The sequence below is a fragment of the Macadamia integrifolia genome, chromosome 4, assembly GCF_013358625.1.
Source record: "Macadamia integrifolia cultivar HAES 741 chromosome 4, SCU_Mint_v3, whole genome shotgun sequence".
Taxonomy (NCBI): domain Eukaryota; kingdom Viridiplantae; phylum Streptophyta; class Magnoliopsida; order Proteales; family Proteaceae; genus Macadamia; species Macadamia integrifolia.
In genome coordinates, this window is record NC_056560.1 from 11,952,089 (window position 1) to 11,971,558 (window position 19,470).

A 19,470-nucleotide genomic window follows, 5' to 3' on the forward strand; every position below is an offset into this window, starting at 1 on the left:
TATGAACAGTGAAATGTGAGAGATGTGCAAAAGTGATCCTCATAGGGATGTTGTGGGAATCTTCTTCTCATATTTAAATAATCTTTGAAGTGTAATAATTGATGCTGAAAAAATAATAGAAGAAAAAGTTGAAGTGGACAGCCTCCACGTTCTCCTCTTTATCTAGTCATCTTCCACTGGGTAAAGAACTCAATTTAGAAGGAACGAAGCTAGTTACTGTTACTCTTCCAGTTCTCCTCTTCTATTCAGAAACTGTTTAGCCTTTTTTTTTTTCTTGTTTTTTCCTTCATCAAGTGACATACTCATACGTAGGGGGTTGCTTTGGGAGAAAATTGATTTGAAGCTCTCTTGTTCACCTGATACATAGCCAATCTTGAAAACTCTTTTAAAATACAACATGATATGATTTATGTTTTATCTTAACTCCAATTTCATGTTATGATCACTTCACATTAGCTAATCTTTATAATATGTGTAAGTGTGAATATACTTTCTAGATAATGCTTTGTCCATATCAGATCATTCCATCTAAATGAAAGTGGTGGTGTAAGCAGATTGGCTATTGAAAGTGAATCAAGCAGAGTCTGAGGAGATAGAATTGAAAGAGAGTAATAAGGGATATTTTGAAGTAGGGAAAGATGCAAAGCACTTGATTGACCAAGTCAATCAACTCCTAAATGAAGGCCCACAATTTAGTACTGCTGTGTTAGATCCTTCTCCACCTCCACTTCCTACCATCCTAGAATCCATCCAAATGCTAGATTTCCAAATTTATGATTCCACCAAATCAGCCATGGACCAAATCATAGAAGCTTTGAAGGATGAGAATAAGAACATGGTTGGTGTATATGGGATACGAGGAATTGGAAAGACGATTATGATGAAAGAATTGTCAATTGTTTTTAAAAAAGATGGGCTTTTTGATCTAGTTGTGATGGTAACTGTGTCTCATAACCCAGTCTTGAAGAATATCCAAGGAAAAATCGCAGAGTATGACTTTCTTGCTAGCGAAGCTATCAAATTCTGCTTCTTGCTTTGTTGTATGTTTCTTGAAGGCATGCCTATTTCTGAGAATGATTTGCTTCGCAATTCTAGAAGTGTATGATTGTTCGGGTATAATTAGTATCATACCCTCTGATCTGCTAGCAAAGCTACCAAATTTAGAAGAACTCCTCCTATGGTGTTGTGATAGGGCTACTGAGGTATTCAACTCCAAGGGCATCTGCAGTCTACAAATATATTAACAAAGCTAAAACGATTGTGTCTACGAAGACTTCCTTCTCTAAGAACCATATGGGAGGGCATTATTTCACCATTAAGCCTCATGAGCCTAGAGGAGATACACTTGACAGGGTTGAAATTGATGAATTTCATGTTCTCACTAGCTATGGTGCAGAGGTTTCAACAACTAAAGCAGCTTCAGATTGATGATTGTCATAACATGGTGGAAATAGTCTCATTAATGGAAGGAGGAGATGATGAGATTACTACACAAATAGTTAGGAATTTGGGTCATATCCAGTCAGTTGTACCCTCCACACCCCGAGGGTGGAAGAGCTAAATATAATATTTTTATCTTTAAAATTTAAAATTTTAATTTTTATATCATTTGTATGTTATGTACATATGATAATTGATAGATAATATCAAACAAGTATTGCAAATATTGAAAATAACATCCGAATTTTTTGTCCGCTTTTTATTTTTGTAAACGAATAATTCCTGAATCCGAATTTGAACTCGAATTTTATTATCTCCACTTTTTTTATCGATATTTTGACCGAATCGTTGAATTAATGAAATGAATTAATCCGAATAATTCCCGAATCCGAATATAATAACAATGCTCACACCTTAGCTAGGGGTGTTGGATATCTACGGTGTGGTGGTTGTACCCACCTGATTTCATTGAAAATCCTTACTTGTTCTCGGAAAGAAAATATTTCTTTGAATTCTTTTAACTAAAATCGTTTGGTGGAGGCGTTACTCCATGCGAAAAAAAAAAAAAATTTAGCTTAATCGAATTTGATTTTTATGATCTCCTCGGTTTAAGTTCTGGAAAAGAGGATCTAACATTGAGAGAAATAAGGAAATGGGAAGAATTGTATGCTAAGGATTATTAGGACTGGTCTTGTTGAGTTAGGTTCATCCATCTGGCTCAGTCTTAAAACTATATCTCTTTCTAGAAGTAAAATTAAGATTTTTTCCTTACAATAGAAAGAAAAAGCAAAATATTAAGGGTTCTACATAGACTAATAAGTCCGGAATATTTCAAAATTATATTTGCAGACAAATAAATATATATATATATATATATTTTTTTTTTTGTTGATAATATAATAGATGTGATTTGGGTTAGAATTCAAGGGGGTTGCCGAGTTGACAAGGGATCTTCGCCTCAGGAAGCATGTGATTCCGACTCCTCTTACCTCTTTGGGGCCACTTACATTGGATGTTTAGTGTTCTTCACTGTTTTCGGTCAAAGTTGAATGGTTTAGTCCATACAATTATGGAGTCAGTATAGGCCAGCGGAAATAATCAGGCCAAAGACTTAGATAATCATTAAACGAAAAAGAAAAAGAAAAGACATGATTTTAGTTAGACAAAAGAAATCACCATATTGTTAATCCAGTGGGCCTCATATTATCAGGATGGTCTGACTGAAGATCTCAACTCTCCATATGACATTAAATGTTCAGTAATTAAATCTGCATCGTAAAAATATTTAATCTAAAAAGAGCTCCAAAAGTTGATAATTTCATTTAAAAAGAAAAGCAAAGAATATAAAAATGGTCATCAGAATAAGAAATAATTAAGGTTGATCGAATACTCATGTGAAGGGGAAGAAAAGAAAGGAGAAAATGAGATAGGCCTGGTCCTCTCTTTAATAAAGTCACTGTGGGAACAGAAGGAAAGGCAACTATATATCAAAAAACATATTTTATTTTATTTTATTTATTTATTTATTATTATTATTATTATTTTTAAGTGGCAGACATTATCCTCTTGATGAAAATTAAATAAGAAAATGTTAAGGGAGAGATACTCTCCAATGCCAATTTTATGATGTTTTCGAATCCTTGGTAGTTTGGTTTTAGAGAGTGTTGGTGTGATCCATAACAATTATTCAAATTAAGCTTGTTTCAATTCTGTTTGGTTTCAATTCTTATTCGATTATGACATTCAATTCTTACGTGGTTCGGTTCTAAGTCCTACACTTGGTTCATATACTATAATATAGTTGTATGATAATATCTAGTACTAATATTAGTAATATATACTATGATATATTAGTATTATAATATATTAATACATTATAGTATTTAAATATTCAAATTTGATTTGGTTTGATTAAATTCACACCCATGGTTCCTATGCTGAAACCGGATTCAACCTAAATTTGATTCCTACATTTCGATTCGATTTAATTGATCCAGTTTCAATTTTCGATTTTCGATTTTCGATTTCGATTTCAATTTGACACCCTTAAATAATCTTACTGAAAGAAAATAATTGAAGAAAAAGTTGAAGTGGACAGCCTCCATGTTCTCCTCTTTATCTTAGTCTCCTCTTTATTTAGTCATCTTCCACTGGGTAAAGAAAAATATTCTTTACGTTCTAATAACAGAGCTTATAAAGGCCCAAAACTCAATTTAGAAGGAACGAAGCTAGTTACTATTACTCTTCCAGTTCTCCTCTTCTATTCAGAAACTGTTAAGCCTTTTTTTTTCTTCTTGTTTTTTCTTTATCAAGTGACACATTCATACGTATTGGGGTTATTGCTTTGGAGAAAATTGATTTGAAGCTCTCTTGATCACCTGATACATAGAGAAAAGGAGCTAGCAGTTCAAGAGTTCTGTCTTGGAAGCTGAAAGTGATGACTCCATCTTAGAAGGTGACTGTGATGATCACTCATGACTGCAGGCAGTGGGAAAGAACACCAGGGGAGAAGAAATGACTGTTAACCAAAGGGCAATTCATTGAAGATAGGTATGTATTTAAAAAAAAAAAAAAAAAAAGTGATTATTAGTGGGTTTCACAAATTTTTTTTTAAATCAATAGTTGTAGTTTTTTTTTTTTTTTTGAAGTCATTAATAATTAAATATTTTATTTTAAAATATAATGGGAAATTAATAATTTGTAATTATATATATTTTCTAAGTAAGATCACTTATGCCTCGCTCCATTTCTGCTTTTGGTTTTGTTTTTTAGAACCATGTGTTTTGTATTGGCTGCTAGAGGCTAGAGGCTAGAGGCTTTTGCAATTGTGAAAGATTGAGGTATTTACATTCATGGTTTAAAGTATCTTCGATATTGATATGTATCTTAAATTTAATCGAATGATACGGGCGATTGATGTCGATATTTTAATCCTTATTTTTGAACATATCTTAGGGTATCTTTGATACGATATGATACCCTCTGATATGTATCTTAAATTTAGCCGATCAATATAGTAATCGATACCAATACTTTAATCCTTGTGTACATCTATTATTTTCTCTATCTTCGATCCATGGGATATATAGAAAACATGGTTAATTATCTTTTAATGGTCTAAATTATTTCCAAGCCTTTAGGAATTGTTGTCTGGGCTGGTCGGTCGCTTATTTTAAAACAATTTTAGATTTTGACATGCTATGATTTATTTTGATTGCATTCTCTTATTTATTTATTTATTTATTTATTTATTATTGCATTTTGCCATGCATATAAGGGAAATCTAGATTTGTTTCGATTCTAGATTGTTAGAAAAAAAATATATATTGGGGAATAATTTTTATTTTTATTTTTAAATTTGTTTTTAAAGTCTCAATTTGTGTGAAATTTTATGTTTAAGTTGTTAACAGATCTTATTAAATGTATACCCTTATTAAAAGCCAATAATGACAATTTTATATCTTTAAATTGCATGATTTTTTAGAGATATAGTCCATAAATAATTTATTAAATTGAAATTAGATTGTAATAGAGATCTAAACAATGAGATATAATTACAAGTAATCTACTACAACTTGGTGTTCCTAATATGGATTGTATTTTTGGCATGCAATCAGAGATTGGTACAGTTTGCATTGTCATAAGGGATGAGATGATGCGTCTTAGTTACCAAATTAAGGAGTTCCAATACATATGCATTTCCAATTGTTTCCCTTTCTCTATTTGCAGGGCCGGCTTGATTCAGATTTCCAGGCTCATCACTTCTTGCTCTCTGTATATTCAAAGCTACAACAATGGACATTGTTGTTGGAGCCATCAGTGAATTGATTAAAGTAGTGGTGTAAGATTGGCTATTGAAAGTGAATCAAACAGAGTCTGTGGAGAAAGAATTAGAAGAGAGCAGAGGATGCCTCCAACAGGATTGCTCTATCAAGTAGGAAAAGATGAAAAACACATGCTTGACGAAGTTAAAGTTCTCCTAAATGAAGGCCAAACATTTACTGTTGTGTCAGATCCTTCTCTGCAAAGTACCAGCAGCTTAGAGTTCATGCTTATCTCTAATGACCTTAGAAACCAAATGGCAAGGCTTAGAGAACTAAAAGAGGATGTACAATACACTGTGGATGAAGCTCGAATGAGAGGAAAAGAGATAAAGGTAGTGGTGGAAGATTGGTTAACAAGAGTGAATCAAATACAGTCTGAGGAAATGACATTGCATAATGCATTGGAAGAGAGCAAGGGATCTTTTCAAAGAGGTAAGAAAGTTGCAGAAGAGAGCAACACATCTTTTCAAGCAGGGAAAGATGTAAAGAACATGACTGAAGGCCCACAATTCAGTGCTACTATGTCAAACCCTTCTCCACTTCCTCCCATCCTAGAATCCATGGAAATGTTAGATTTCCAAATTTATGACTCTGCCAAATCAGCCATGGACCAAATCATGGAGGCTTTGAAAGATGAGAATAAGAACATAGTTGGTGCATATGGGATAGGAGGAATTGGAAAGACAACCTTGATGAAAGAAGTGGCTAAATTTTTGAAAAAAGATGGGCTTTTTGATCAGGTTGTGATGGTAACTGTGTCTCAAAACTGGGTCTTGAAGAATATCCAAGGAAAAATTGCAGAGAACTTGCAGCTGGAGCTTGAAGAAGAGCAGCTTTCTATGAGAGCAAGAATATTATCTAAGAGATTGAAGAAGGAGAAGAGAATCCTCATAGTCTTAGATGATTTATGGAAGCCACTAAATTTAGAAGATGAGGTAGGAATTCCTTGTGGAAACAACTGCAAAGTAATTCTCACGACAAGACATCTTCAAGTGTGTAATCAAATGAAAACCCAATTCAATGTTGAAGTGAAAGTTCTATCAGAAGGAGATGCATGGGTTCTATTCAAATGGGCTGCTGGAGTTCATATAGAGAACCGCAATATGCTGCGTGCACTGGGAAAGGAAATTGTTGGAGAATGCATGGGTTTGCCTTTGGCAATTATCACAGTTGGAAAGGCACTGCGAGGTAAGGACCCATCTGTGTGGAAAGATGCAGCTAGCCAACTCAAGAAGTCAAGCTCATCACCATCGGATATTAAAGGTGTGCATGAAAAAGTTTTCCAGTGCATAAAATTGAGCTACGACTCTCTTGGTAACGAAGCTACCAAATTTTGCTTCTTGCTTTGTTGTATGTTTCCTCGAGACATGCCTATTTCTGAGGATGATTTGCTTCCTTATGTGGTGGGGGAGAGGGTATTTGGAGATAATGATAGCCTTAAGGAAGTGAGGAATAAGTTGCAAATGCATATAGAAGGACTCAAAGGATCGTGTTTATTATTAGATGACAGTGAAAGGATGAAAGGCTGCATAAGGATGCATGATATTATTCGAGATGTGTCCATATGGACTGCATCAAAAGGATGCCATGGTTTTTTTGTAAAATCTGGTAGAGGATTGACATATTTGCTAGAACATAAGGAGAACCTAAGAAAATGCAAGCGACTTTCACTAATGCAAAATGAAATTACTGTACTCCCCAATCGACTTGGTTGTTCTGATCAGCTTATGACCTTATCCTTAAGTGACAATACTAATTTGAGAGAAATCCCAGATGGAATCTTTAAAAGGATGACATCATTGAAGACTCTAGATCTGGGAAGAACAAAAATCTCTTTGATACCATCTTCATTGTCAAGCTTAACAGACCTTCGAGTGCTGCGTATTAGTGGAAGTCAAAGGACTTTTTATGTCTCAGTGCTTGGGAAGTTGAAGAAACTTGAAATACTTCACATAACTGATTGCAATGTAAGAAGATTGACAGAAGAAATAGGAGAGCTTACAAATCTAAAGTCATTGGATTTGTCAGGTAATTGGGGCTTGATTATTGCCCCAAATACTCTATCAAGGTTGTCTCTCTTAGAAGAACTCAATCTTAAGGGTAGCTTTCATGAGTGGGAGATCGATGAAAGATCAGAAGAAGAAGAGGAAGAAGAAGAAGAAGAAGAAGGCAGGACATTAAACAAGAAGGCATGCTTATCTGAGGTTGCATCTTTATCTGCTTTGACTCATCTAAAGATAAGGGTATCAAATGTCAAAAGTTTATGGGCAACTAATATCCCATTATGCTGGGAAAATCTGACACAGTTCTCAATAATTTTGGGAGATGATTGGGTAAGTTCTCCTGTTTCTAAGTGTGCCACTCAAGTGCATATTTCTGGATCCATCCCTCCATTTTCAAAATGGATGATCTTTTTGTTGGAACGATTGGAAGGGCTAATGCTAAACCAGTGTCATGATGTTAAGTATGTTCACATTCTAAGCCATGGTGCTAGTGTTTTTAATAACATTCGGGTTCTCCATGTTAGAAAATGTGGTGATGTGGAATATATTTTGAGTAGTACTACTACTACTACTGTTGAAGTTGATGAGGCCGAAGATCATCTTCGTCATGGTCAAGAAGTTCTGCAAAATATCACAATAATTAGCAATTTGGAAAAGCTATACTTGCATTCTCTGCCAAAATTGAAGGCAATCTGCCATTTTAGAGGAGGATATAGCTTCTTCTTCAACAACTTAAGATTTCTAGATGTATTTGATTGTCCGGGTCTCATTAGTATCATACCCTCTGATCTACTGGCAATGCTATCAAATTTAGAAGAACTTGTGGTAAAGTTATGTTATGGGGCCACTGAGGTATTCAGAGTAGGGAATCTGCAAGCTACAACAATATTGAAGAAACTAAAACGATTGGATCTACAATATCTTCGTTCTCTAAGGACCATATGGAAGGGCATTGTTTCCCCTTTCTTAAGCCTGATGAACCTAGAGGAGATACATGTGAAACGATTGGACAACTTGAATTTCATGTTCTCAGTAGCAATTGTGGAGAAGCTTCAACAACTAAAGCGGCTTGAGATTCGGGAGTGTCCCAAAATGGTGCAAATAATCTCATTAATAAGAAGCCAAGCACTACTGCCAAGCACTCATCCAATTCTTGGCAACCTGAGGAGCCTAGGCATATATGAATGTGATAGCTTGAAGCACATCCTACCAATGAGTTTGGCTCAAGGTCTTCTACAACTAGAAGAATTGGATATAAGTGATTGCTCTAATCTGGAGGAAATAATATTTGTGGATGATGGAAAGGAGGAGGATGAGGAGAAGACTAAGGTATTATTGTTTCCTCGACTAAGGTGTCTAAAGTTAGTTGGCTTACCAAATCTCTCGATGGCTAGCAAACGGGTGTTAAGAGGCAACCATGACTGTTATTGTTACTGGCCTTCACTGGAAATGCTAAAAGTTCTGAGATGCCACAAGTTGAAAAAGTTCCCTGTGATTCCACAGACGATGACCCCAACAAAACTGAGGGAAATTGAGGTAGAAGAAGAATGGTTCAATGAGTTGGAATGGGATGATGACCAAATTGATTACAAGTTGTACCTACAAGAAAGAGTCAAGGTATGTAATTAAGATTCTTAATATTATTTCACTTTTCTTGCTTGCCTACTGTGTAGTATGTATATCTAATGAACAAGAAATTTTAATTTCTATTTTCCTTGTTCCTCATCAAATTAAATTTATGATGGTAAAATCTTTGTCCTAAACTATTTTGGTTTTTCTTCTTTCTTTTAAGGCTCAAAGAGGTCCATCCAACAGGCCGGTTATATTTTGAGAAGCCACAGAAGACCTCCAGATGATCACTAAGCAACAATGGTGGCTCCTTCGGTAAGTTTCTTAATTATATGTAACATAGCATGTCTTTAGCTGTCAATATGGGCAGGGATTTCAATTGGGCTTTCAGTAGGTCAAAAATTTCCATGAATCTATTAGTGGCTCAAATTAGTTTCATGTTTTTCTTAGAAGAGAAATGTTTTTTAATGCTTCTACACACTAATTGGATTAAGTCACAGACACTTGTAATTTCATTTACTGGTGGGAAAGAGTAATTATATTGAATATTAGGAAGAATTCCACTGACTCATTAATCATGTTTCTGTTGTTGCAGATAGAGATGGATGAAAATTAGCAGCTTCATGGCCTGAGTTTGTTGGACAATTTAATCACATGTGCATAGAACCTCAAAGTGGCTTATTCTTTTGGGTTTAATTATGATTTTTTTTACCATAGAGTTTCCTTCTTGATGTACAAATTGCACTAATAAATAGGGATTTTCATCTGGTATGATCCGGTCCATGCGGCTCTAGAGTCAGTATGGACCCGCGGGAATAGTCAGGTCGAAGGCTTGGATACCCGTCGTTAGCAAAAAAAAAAAAAAAAAGGATTTTCATGGGCTCAAAATCTCTACTTCATTGTAATTACAACAACCATAAGACTATTGAAACCTGCTTCTCATTATGGGGTGCTCAAATTGCATGCCTACAGCCTCTATGGTAGTCCATCCAACAAGTGATATTTGAAAAGCCATAGAAGACCTCCAGATGATGATCAGTAAGCAATTAGGATGGCTTAATTCAAGTATTGATTTCCATTTCTCAAAAATAAAGTGAAAAATTCAAACCAAACAACCTAATTTCATGGGGGACATCCCGTCCTAGAGCTAGGGATGTCAAAAATGTGAACTGAACTAGTGAAATCGAATTGGACCTACCTGAATAAGTTCGAACCAAACCGAACCAAAGCTTATTGGATCATCTTCCAATTGTTATATTGTGAAACCAATTGAAGCTGTGCTACATTGAAACTGATTGAAACCAAATCAAACATAGAGAACCGAACCAAATTCGAAACTAAATTAAACTGGACTGAACTTGATATCCAATAGATAAGAAAATCCGATAAGAAACCAAATTCGAAACTACTAATCAAAACCGAATCTTCTCTTAATGATTTGGTTTAAGATTCACTCGTTCTCACACTAAAATCAATGAAATCAGACCGAACGAATTAATTGACACCCTAGGCCTATGGTCCGGAGCAATGACTCTCAGACAAAGAGATAACGTTAGTTAGGTACCCATGTGAAAGCCTTGAAAAGGGCCGTGTTACTGATCAGCTCAGGACAATTTCATGAAGAAACGATAACTACAATAATGCATGTCTCTCTAGTTTCGTCATTTTCATAAAGAAAAATGAAAGAGATGGGAGAAAAGGGAAGAAGAAAATGATAAAGAGATAGGCATTGTCCTCTACCAAGTCATCCGGGGCACAGAATAAGAGGAAAAGCAAACATCAAAGTCAAGTACTCCATGGGGAAGAAAAGTAAACAAGAAAAAGTCCCGGGGGGAGGGGGGACAACCCTAAAACAATGTAGGAAAGAATGAAAAAAGAAAAACAAAATAATGCACTTGGACTTAAGAGGTTCGATAAGATTGTACACGTCCTCAATGAGATGAGATCAATACTTCATTATCAATGAAAAATAGAGTTATAATGTTCGTCCTCATATCTCTCTCAGATTGTTTACAAAGAAATAAAACCTCGCTATAAATATATAACGAATAAAACCCCAATATCAGTAAGTACAAAATTGCCCTTAATAAACGAGTCCCCCCATTCTATTGCGAGATAACCTGCACCAATATTCCCTGGATTGAATTGCAATGGAATACAAAACATCATATATTAACACTCTTCGATTCTCATTCTTTGATGCGGGCGTCCCAAGGCATTTGTTTGGTTCTAGAGAGTGTTGGTGTGATCCAAAACCAAACCTTGAACCAATTCATTTTTGAAAATTGATACTCTTTACAGATAATGCTCAGTTCAATTTTGATTTTTATTTGGTTCTTATGTGGTTCAACTCCGATTCATGTACTCAGTTTATATATTAATATTAGTAATATACATTGTAACATTGTAATACCCAAATTCAGTTCAATTTTAGTTCAAACCCAAGGTTCTTATGCTGGAGCTGATTTGGAAAAGTTTTACATTTCAAATCTAACACTGTCAACCTCTAAGGGAACTGATGTCATGTTCATAAACATGTGAATTAAGGATGTAAATGGATCGGATACGGATTGAATGTATTCAGATATTTTCTGACTGGAAACGGATACCCCTAAACGGATACAGAGACCCCTAAACGAATACGGATGTGGATCGAATTCGGATTTTCAGCTATCCATTTACTTTTTGACTTGTGTAATTTGGACCTTCCTCCTCCCAATGAATATAATTTTCTCTTAATCCATCTTTCTAAGTTATTTTAACTCTTTTCCTCATTCTTTAAAATCTGTTTAAACTTCCAAAAACCCTCAAAATTGTTAATTGATTATTTAATATGATCAGATAATTATTTTTTGGATTTTAATTCAGATACCTTTAACCGAATACAAATACCCTTAAACAAATACGAATACAAATTCGAATTTCAATTATCCGTTTACATCCCCACATGTGATAGAGGAGGTCATTAGGGTGTAATATATAGGGGAGGGTTATGTAATTTACTCTTTCTTTATTTGAGTTCTTTATCCAGTCATCTTCCACTTGGGGAAGAAAAGTGTTCTTGACATACTAACTGATGTCATCGCCAACGTCAGGCGTCTTTTATGCTTTTCAGATCTTGTAAAGGCCCAAAACTCAATTTAGAAGCCAGCTTACAAAGAATGAATGAAGCTATAGCTAGCTAGTTATTGTTAACTCTTCCAGTTCTCCTCTTCTATTCAAGAACTGTTAAACCTTTTTATTGCTTTGGGAGAAAATCGATTTGAAGCTATGGTGATCACCTGATGCAAAGGCACAAGTAGCTAGCAACTCATGAGATCCATCTTGGAATGTGATAGTTAGTGATAACTCCATCTTTGAAGCTAGGAGACATGCGATGACCCATGGCTGACTGTGGGGAAGAACACCAGGGTAGAAGAAATGACTGTTAAACCAGGCGGGTGAAAATAATAGGTGATTATGTGTTATTACATAAGATATTAGATACATTTCAGACTGATGCCTAACTTCTCTGGCTGCTTTTTGTTTTATTCTTCAAAGTAGGGTTTGTAAGTGGCTACTTTGACACAAGGAGGGTCTGTGAACAAGCTTAGAGGCTTTTGGGATTGTGAAAGATTGAGGTATGTACATCTATTATTCTCTCCGTCTCTTTTTTTTTTTTGATAAATTATTATTCTCTTTAATTGGTGGTTTATGAACATGGAAAACTCAATCCATGGGATATGGGTTCAAATTGTCTGCAGTGAGCATCCGGATGGATTGAACTCCTCTATGGTGCAACATGATGTTTGGTGAGTATCCCACGGTCAGAAATGCCTTGAGCACTGTGCCCAAGGCATTTCTGATAGTTGGATGCACGCTGAACACCATGTTCCGCCATTGAGGATCCAAATCCGCATCTGGATATAGAAGCTATGGTTATCTCCAACAATCCAACACCCAAGCCTTCAAGAATTGTTGTCTGGGCGGCAGTGGCCTATATATCTTAAAAAACATTCTAAAATAAAACTTGGGGAAAAAAAAAATCTTTTCCAATTTTGCATAGAAAAACGTTAGACATGCAGATCAATGAGAGTACAGGCGAGAGCATCTTCAGGACACACAAAAGGGAGGGCAACATGATCTTTTTGTGTCCGCCTGTATTTGGGCGTTTTCTACCCCATACCGACAAGATTCTTTTTCCCCAAAACATGATTTGATTTATGTGTTTTTTCTTACTCAAATTTGACGTCATGATCACTTCACATTAGCTATTATTTATAAGATGAATATGTGTGAATCTACACTCTAGATAATGGTTTGTCCAAATCAGATCAAGCTTTGTCTATGTTAACTTTCCATCTAATTGTTATAAATCTACTATTCATCTATTAAACTTATTCTTGATGGCATTCAATATCTCATGTGTTGGGCCTCATTTCTCTTGGGTTGATATTCTGGAAAAAAGGCCGGAAATTGAGAAAACAAGGATATGGTATAGCTGTATGGTATGGATAATAAGGTTCTAAAAAAATGAACTGGTGGTCTAATCATAAGGGAACTCCCCTTTTATTCCTGGTATGATCTAGACACAAGATCCCTTCTACTAAAACCAAACACTCTATAGAAGAATTGTGACCTAGCTTGTCAAATTCATGATTTGTTCAGTTTTAGAAAAACCAAGCAGTCTTTTTTTTTTTTTTTTCCACAAATTAATTGGTAAAATTGAAACCTAATCAATTTTCATATTAACTTGCCATTTACAATTAAAACATGGGAAAAATCTGGGTATGCCGCTTGAATACCTAGATCTGTGTCTTTCTCTTTCCTCCCCTTGGAAATGTCCCCTATGCCCCTCTCATCCCAATTCTCTCATTGGTTGAGTCGCTAACTCCAAGAAAGCCAGTGGCATTCCGAACCTTCTCCCAAAAAAACATATATATTGATGAGAATGAAAACTAGGACAACTGCCTAAAATAATATGAAAGATGTGGTTTCCCTCTCCATCAAGAAGAGTATAAAGAATGCCCAAATCATCCCTGAAAAGGAAAATGGATAACTTGACATTAATCAAAATTAGTCCACAAGATCTAATTAACACTTGTTCCATATATAAAGCAACAAAGCATGTTTAAATTTGTGGGATCATCTCAATATTTGTCACTAACTGGACATCACAACACTTCCAAATTGAAATTAATAATCGTGGAATTTCCAATTGTTTCCTGTTCTCTATTTGCAGAGCTTGATTCAGATTTCTAGGGCAGATCACCTCTTGCTAGCTCTCTGCATATTCAAAGCTACAACAATGGACATTGTCTAAGACTGGCTCTTGAAAGTGAATCAAACGGAGTCTGAGGAGATAGAATTGGAAGAGAGCAAGGGATGCCTCCAAGGTGGTTCCTATATCAAGTAGGAAAAGATGCGAAACGCATGATTGACAAAGTCAAAGTGCTCCTGAATGAAAGCCTAACATTTACTACTGTTGTGTCAGATCCTTCTCCTCTAACCACCAGCTTAGAGGTCATGCAAATCGCTGATGACCTTAGAAACCAAATGGCAATACTCCAAGAACAAAAAAGAGGATGTACAACGCTCTGTGGATGAAGCTCGCATGAGAGGAGAAGATATAAAGGAAGTGGTGGAGTGTTGGTTAACAAGAGTGAATCAAATACAGTATGAGGAAATGGCATTGCATAATGCATTGGAAGAGAGCAAGGGATCATTTCAAGTAGGGAAAGATGTAAATAAGCACATGATTGACCAAGAAAATCAGCTCCTAAATGAAGATCCACAAATTAGTACGGCTGTATCAGATCATTCTTCACTTCCACCCATCCTAGAAACCATTCAAATGCTAGATTTCCAAATTTATGACTCCACCAAATCAGCCATGGACCAAATCATTGAGGCTTTGAAGTATGGGAATAAAAACATGGTTGGTGTATATGGGATAGCAGGAATTGGAAAGACGACCTTGATGAAAGAAGTGGATAAATTTTTTAAAAAAGACTGGTTTTTTGATCAGGTTGTGATGGTAACTGTGTCTCAAAACCTAGTCTTGAAGAATATCCAAGGAAAAATTGCAGAGAACTTGGGCCTGAGGCTTGGAGAAGAGCACCTTTCTCTGAGAGCAAAATGTTTATCAGAGAGATTGAAGAAGGAGAAGCGAACCCTCATAATCATAGATGAATTGTGGAAGCCACTAAATTTACAAGATGAGGTTGGAATTCCCTGTGGAAACAACTGCAAAGTAGTTCTCATGACAAGACACCTCAAAGTGTGTAATCAAATGAAGACCCAATTCGATGTTGAAGTAAAAAATCTATCAGAAGGAGATGCATGGGTTTTATTCAAACGAGTTGTCGGAGATCATATAGAGGACGATGATACGGTGCGTCCAGTGGCAAAGGAAATTGTTGAAGAATGCGGAGGTTTGCCATTGGCAATCATTACAGTTGGAAGGGCACTACGAGGTAAGGATCAATCTATGTGGAAAGATATGGCTAGCCAACTCAAGAAGTCAAGCTCATCACCATCGGATATTGAAGGTGTGCATGAAAAAATTTTCTGTTCCATAAAATTGAGTTACGACTTTCTTGCTAACGAAGCTACCAAATTTTGCTTCTTGCTATGTTGTATGTTTCCTGAAGACATGTCTATTTCTGAGGATGATTTGCTTCCTTACATGGTGGGGGAGGGGGTATTTGGAGATACTAATAGCCTTAAGGAAGCGAGGGATAAGTTGCACAACCACATAGAAGGACTCAAGGGATCCTACTTATTATTAGATGACAGTGGAAGGATGGAGGGATGTGTGAGGATGCATGATGTCATTCGGGATGTGTCAATATGGATTGCATCGAAAGGTCATGATTTTGTTCTAAAGTCTGGTACAGGATTGAGACATTTTCCAGAAGAAGATAGGGAGAACCTAAAGAAATGCAAGCGACTTTCACTAATGCAAAATGAAATTACTAAGCTCCCCAATCGACTTGATTGTTCTGATCAGCTTCTAAGCTTATCCTTAAGGGACAATAGGTCTTTGAAAGAAATCCCGGATGAATTTTTTCAAGGGATGATATCATTGAAGACTCTAGATCTAGGAAGAACAAAAATCTCTTTGATGCCATCTTTATTGTCATGCTTAACTGACCTTCGAGTGTTGCGTATTAGTAAAAGTAGTCAGATGACTTTTGATGTCTCATTACTTGGGAAGTTGAAGAAACTTGAAATACTTCACCTATCTGACTGCAATATAAAACAATTGACAGAAGAAATAGGAGATCTTACAAATCTGAAATCATTGGATTTGTCATGGAATCAAGGCTTGACTATTGCCCCAAATACCCTATCGAAGTTGTCTCTGTTGGAAGAACTCAATCTTGAGGAAAGCTTTCATGAGTGGGAGATTGACGAAAGATCAACATCTGCAGAAGAAGAAGAAGAAGAAGAAGATGACAACGATGATGAAGACGGGATATTAAGTAAGAAGGCGTACTTATTTGAGGTTGCATCTTTGTGTGCTTTGACTCAGCTAAAGATAAGGGTATCGAATCTCAAAATTTTGTGCCCAAATAATATCCCATTAAGATGGGAAAAGCTGAGTCGCTTCTCAATAATTTTGGGTAACAATTGGGAAAGTTCTCTTGTTTCTAAGTGTGCCACCCAGTTGCATATTTGTGGATCCATCCCTCCATTTTCCGATTGCATGATCTTTTTGTTGGAACGATCAGAAGGGCTATTTCTAATAAAGTGTCCTGGTATCAAGTACATTCACATTCTAAGCCATAGTGCAATAAGGGTTTGGAATTCTATTCGGATTCTTCATGTTGAAAAATGTGATGATGTGGAATATCTTTTGAGTACCACTACTGTTGATGTTGATGAGGCAGAAGAAGAGGCCATTCCACAGCAAATAATCCCAATATTAAGCAGTTTGGAAAAGTTATACTTATGGTCCTTACCGAAATTGGAGTCAATCTGCCAATATGGGTCTCTTCCAGTTCCAAGCGAAGGAGGAGGAGGAGGAGGAGGAGGAGGAGGATTCTTCTACTTTTTCAACAACCTAAGATTTCTAGATGTGTATGAATGTTGGAGTATAATTAGTATCATACCCTCTGATCTGCTGGCAAAGCTACCAAATTTAGAACAACTCCAGGTAAGGTGGTGTCCTGAGACAACTGAGGTATTCAACTCCACAGGATTATTACTTGATGAAGGGGGGCATCTGCAGGCTACAACAATATTGACGAAACTGAAACGATTGCATCTAGAATTCCTTCCTAATCTAAGGACCATATGGGAAGGCATTTTATCGCCTTTAAGCCTTCTGAACCTAGAGGAGATAGAAGTGAGAGAATTAAATTTGAAATTCATGTTCTCACTGGCCATGGCACAGAGGTTTCACCAACTAAAACAGCTTCAGCTTGAGGGTTGTTCTAATATGGTGCAAATTATCTCATTAATGGAAGGAGATGAAGAAGAGATCAATACATCCTCATCAAGACTACAGTCGAATTATTCAACAAATAATGATTTGTCTTCTTCTTTTTCTTCGTTAGTACTACTGCCAAGCACTCCAATTTTTGGCAACCTAAGTGTCACACCCCGTTCACCCTGAACCGGAGCGGTGACCGAGTTAACACCGGTTAACCCAACCCTGCCAGGATCATCAGATACTGTATTCCACCACAGCATACACACACTAGCATCAATTCATCATATCAGCGGAAGACTAAGTTTTACCTGTAAATAATTCCCATATACTTGATACCCAAATGGTGATACAATAATTATATACATTTGGGCCTGTAGGCATGATATATACACAAAAAGAATAAAGTTCAAATATCAAATATATACAGGAAATCATCAAATCATCAGAGTACACAGCTCGGCTCAGAACCGCTGTCCCGCAGCACAGCTCTCACACGCGCAGTCTATGCCGTGCTCAAACTCCTTAGGGGTCCACCAGTCCTCCTCAGGAAACTCGACTGTGGGACCCACCCCATGCTCCTCAGATGCATGACCTGCAAAATCATCTAAAAAGGGGTGTACACGTGGAATGAGCTCACTAGCTCAGTAAGTAGAGAGGTGGACCACACACAACAGTCCACACATCACAACACATCATATGCACTACATGCCATGCAAGTCATTTTAAATCACATACACCTAATCAACATTACTAAGTCTTTGGTTTTAGTGCTACTACAACCACAGTGCGCGTATACTCCGGGTACGAGCCGCGAACTCCCTCCCGCGATACGCCCATAGGGCTGTTGGAGAAGGCCCACCGTGAGTACTCGGAAAAATAAAGACAATGCCGTCCACCGGCTCTCAACAGAAATGTAAATAAATTAAATGACAGTGCTGACTCCAACAATTTAAAAGCAGTACGATTGGCCCTCTTGAAATACCACCGGGGTTGCCGACTGTCCTACATGACTCGCCGGGCGTAATGCCTAACCACCACAGTGTCCGACAACCGCGACCCCTGCTTCCCCCCAAATGGCAACCCAACACCTTAACCCCTGTTGGGAAGGGTCGTAGCACAGGATGGTGAGAATCCTAATACTGCATGCTCCTATATGTAGTACGACTGCATAGTGCCACCGTGTCCCATACCACGGGCCACCGATGCATTCGTTTCCAAGCCGACCACGGCCTCTAGTCTATCAATGCATTATGCAACATGATGTCCACATTCAACATATAACATCTCATTCAATTTGCATTTGAAAAGTAAACGTAGCATATATGCACATCAAAGTGTGAAATGACTAATCTATATAGCATATTCATGATGACATGACTAGATTAGATATAGTTATATGAATGCCAAACAAATGCCTTGAAACAAGGCCAAACGTCCTCTCTCCACTTACTTGTAGCGTACAAGGAGTCCCGATTCGGTACGGGTGAGATCCGGAGCGAATCGGGTAGGATTTGGTGAACCTAACATAATTGAGAGGGGTTAGTACTTCACCATTTTAGAATCAAAATTAATGAAATCCGATGTCAAAATCGTGTTTAGAACGTCGAAAGAAGGTCACACGTCCGATTTGGGCTCGATCGGACCAACGGATCACCTTCGGGGCCACTCAGGTGGGTCAGACAGGTGGGCTGTCTACCCACCGGTCCTACCCGCCGGTTTGGACCGGCGGGTCGGTAGGACCCGCCGGTCCTACCCGCCGGTTTGGCCAGGGACCCCCTGCCCTCTCAGGTGGGTGCTCTCAGGCGGGTAGGGACCCGCCGGTTGTACCCGCCGGTTTTGGCGGAAAAACCCCAGTTTCTTCTCAACTTCTTCCATTCCTTGGGGACCCAAATAGGGCTTTTCTCAACCCATTCTTCACACCTTTAAAGTCCTATAGGATGGTTCTAGCTTAGATCTAAGTTAGATTCAAGTGAGGGGAGCCATCTTACCTTCTTTGTTCAAGAATGACTTCAAACCTTCCAAATCACTTCCAACTCACAATGCTCCTTCTACCTTGTCAATATCTCTTCAAATCCTTCAAGATCAACACATAAATCATCTATTAAACCATAGATTCATCATTTCAAAGGGTATTTACAAGATCTCAAGAAATCACACTCGAATCGAGGGTTTAAAGCTCGGGTATGGTGAACGTTCATAAAACCCAACTTCTCTT

The 19,470-nt window shown here is 37.2% G+C and overlaps 3 protein-coding genes across 4 annotated transcripts in view; 2 read left to right on the forward strand and 1 right to left on the reverse strand.

Annotated features, from left to right (window-relative positions):
- Positions 1-3,656: 3,656 nt before the first annotated feature.
- LOC122076757 (disease resistance protein RPS5-like) lies at positions 3,657-9,550 on the forward strand. Its single transcript, XM_042642268.1, has 4 exons — positions 3,657-3,990; positions 5,170-8,884; positions 9,060-9,151; positions 9,432-9,550. The coding sequence occupies exons 2-3, from the start codon at positions 5,348-5,350 to the stop codon at positions 9,096-9,098; spliced, it is 3,576 nt and encodes a 1,191-aa protein (XP_042498202.1). The 5' UTR covers positions 3,657-3,990; positions 5,170-5,347; the 3' UTR covers positions 9,099-9,151; positions 9,432-9,550.
- A 2,391-nt stretch (positions 9,551-11,941) lies between these two features.
- Positions 11,942-17,438, forward strand: LOC122076241 (probable disease resistance protein At4g27220). The gene is made up of 3 exons (XM_042641570.1): positions 11,942-12,289; positions 12,380-12,456; positions 14,058-17,438. The coding sequence occupies exon 3, from the start codon at positions 14,355-14,357 to the stop codon at positions 17,436-17,438; it is 3,084 nt and encodes a 1,027-aa protein (XP_042497504.1). The 5' UTR covers positions 11,942-12,289; positions 12,380-12,456; positions 14,058-14,354.
- The window catches only part of LOC122076760, a 32,180-nt gene continuing 26,301 nt past the window's right edge, over positions 13,592-19,470 (reverse strand). Inside the window, exon 4 of one of the 2 annotated variants that reach the window (XM_042642275.1) lies at positions 13,592-13,854. The gene's annotated coding sequence lies outside the window, so the exon portion shown is untranslated. The remainder of the gene's footprint in view (positions 13,855-19,470) is intronic. The other variant, XM_042642273.1, reaches the window with a different exon arrangement.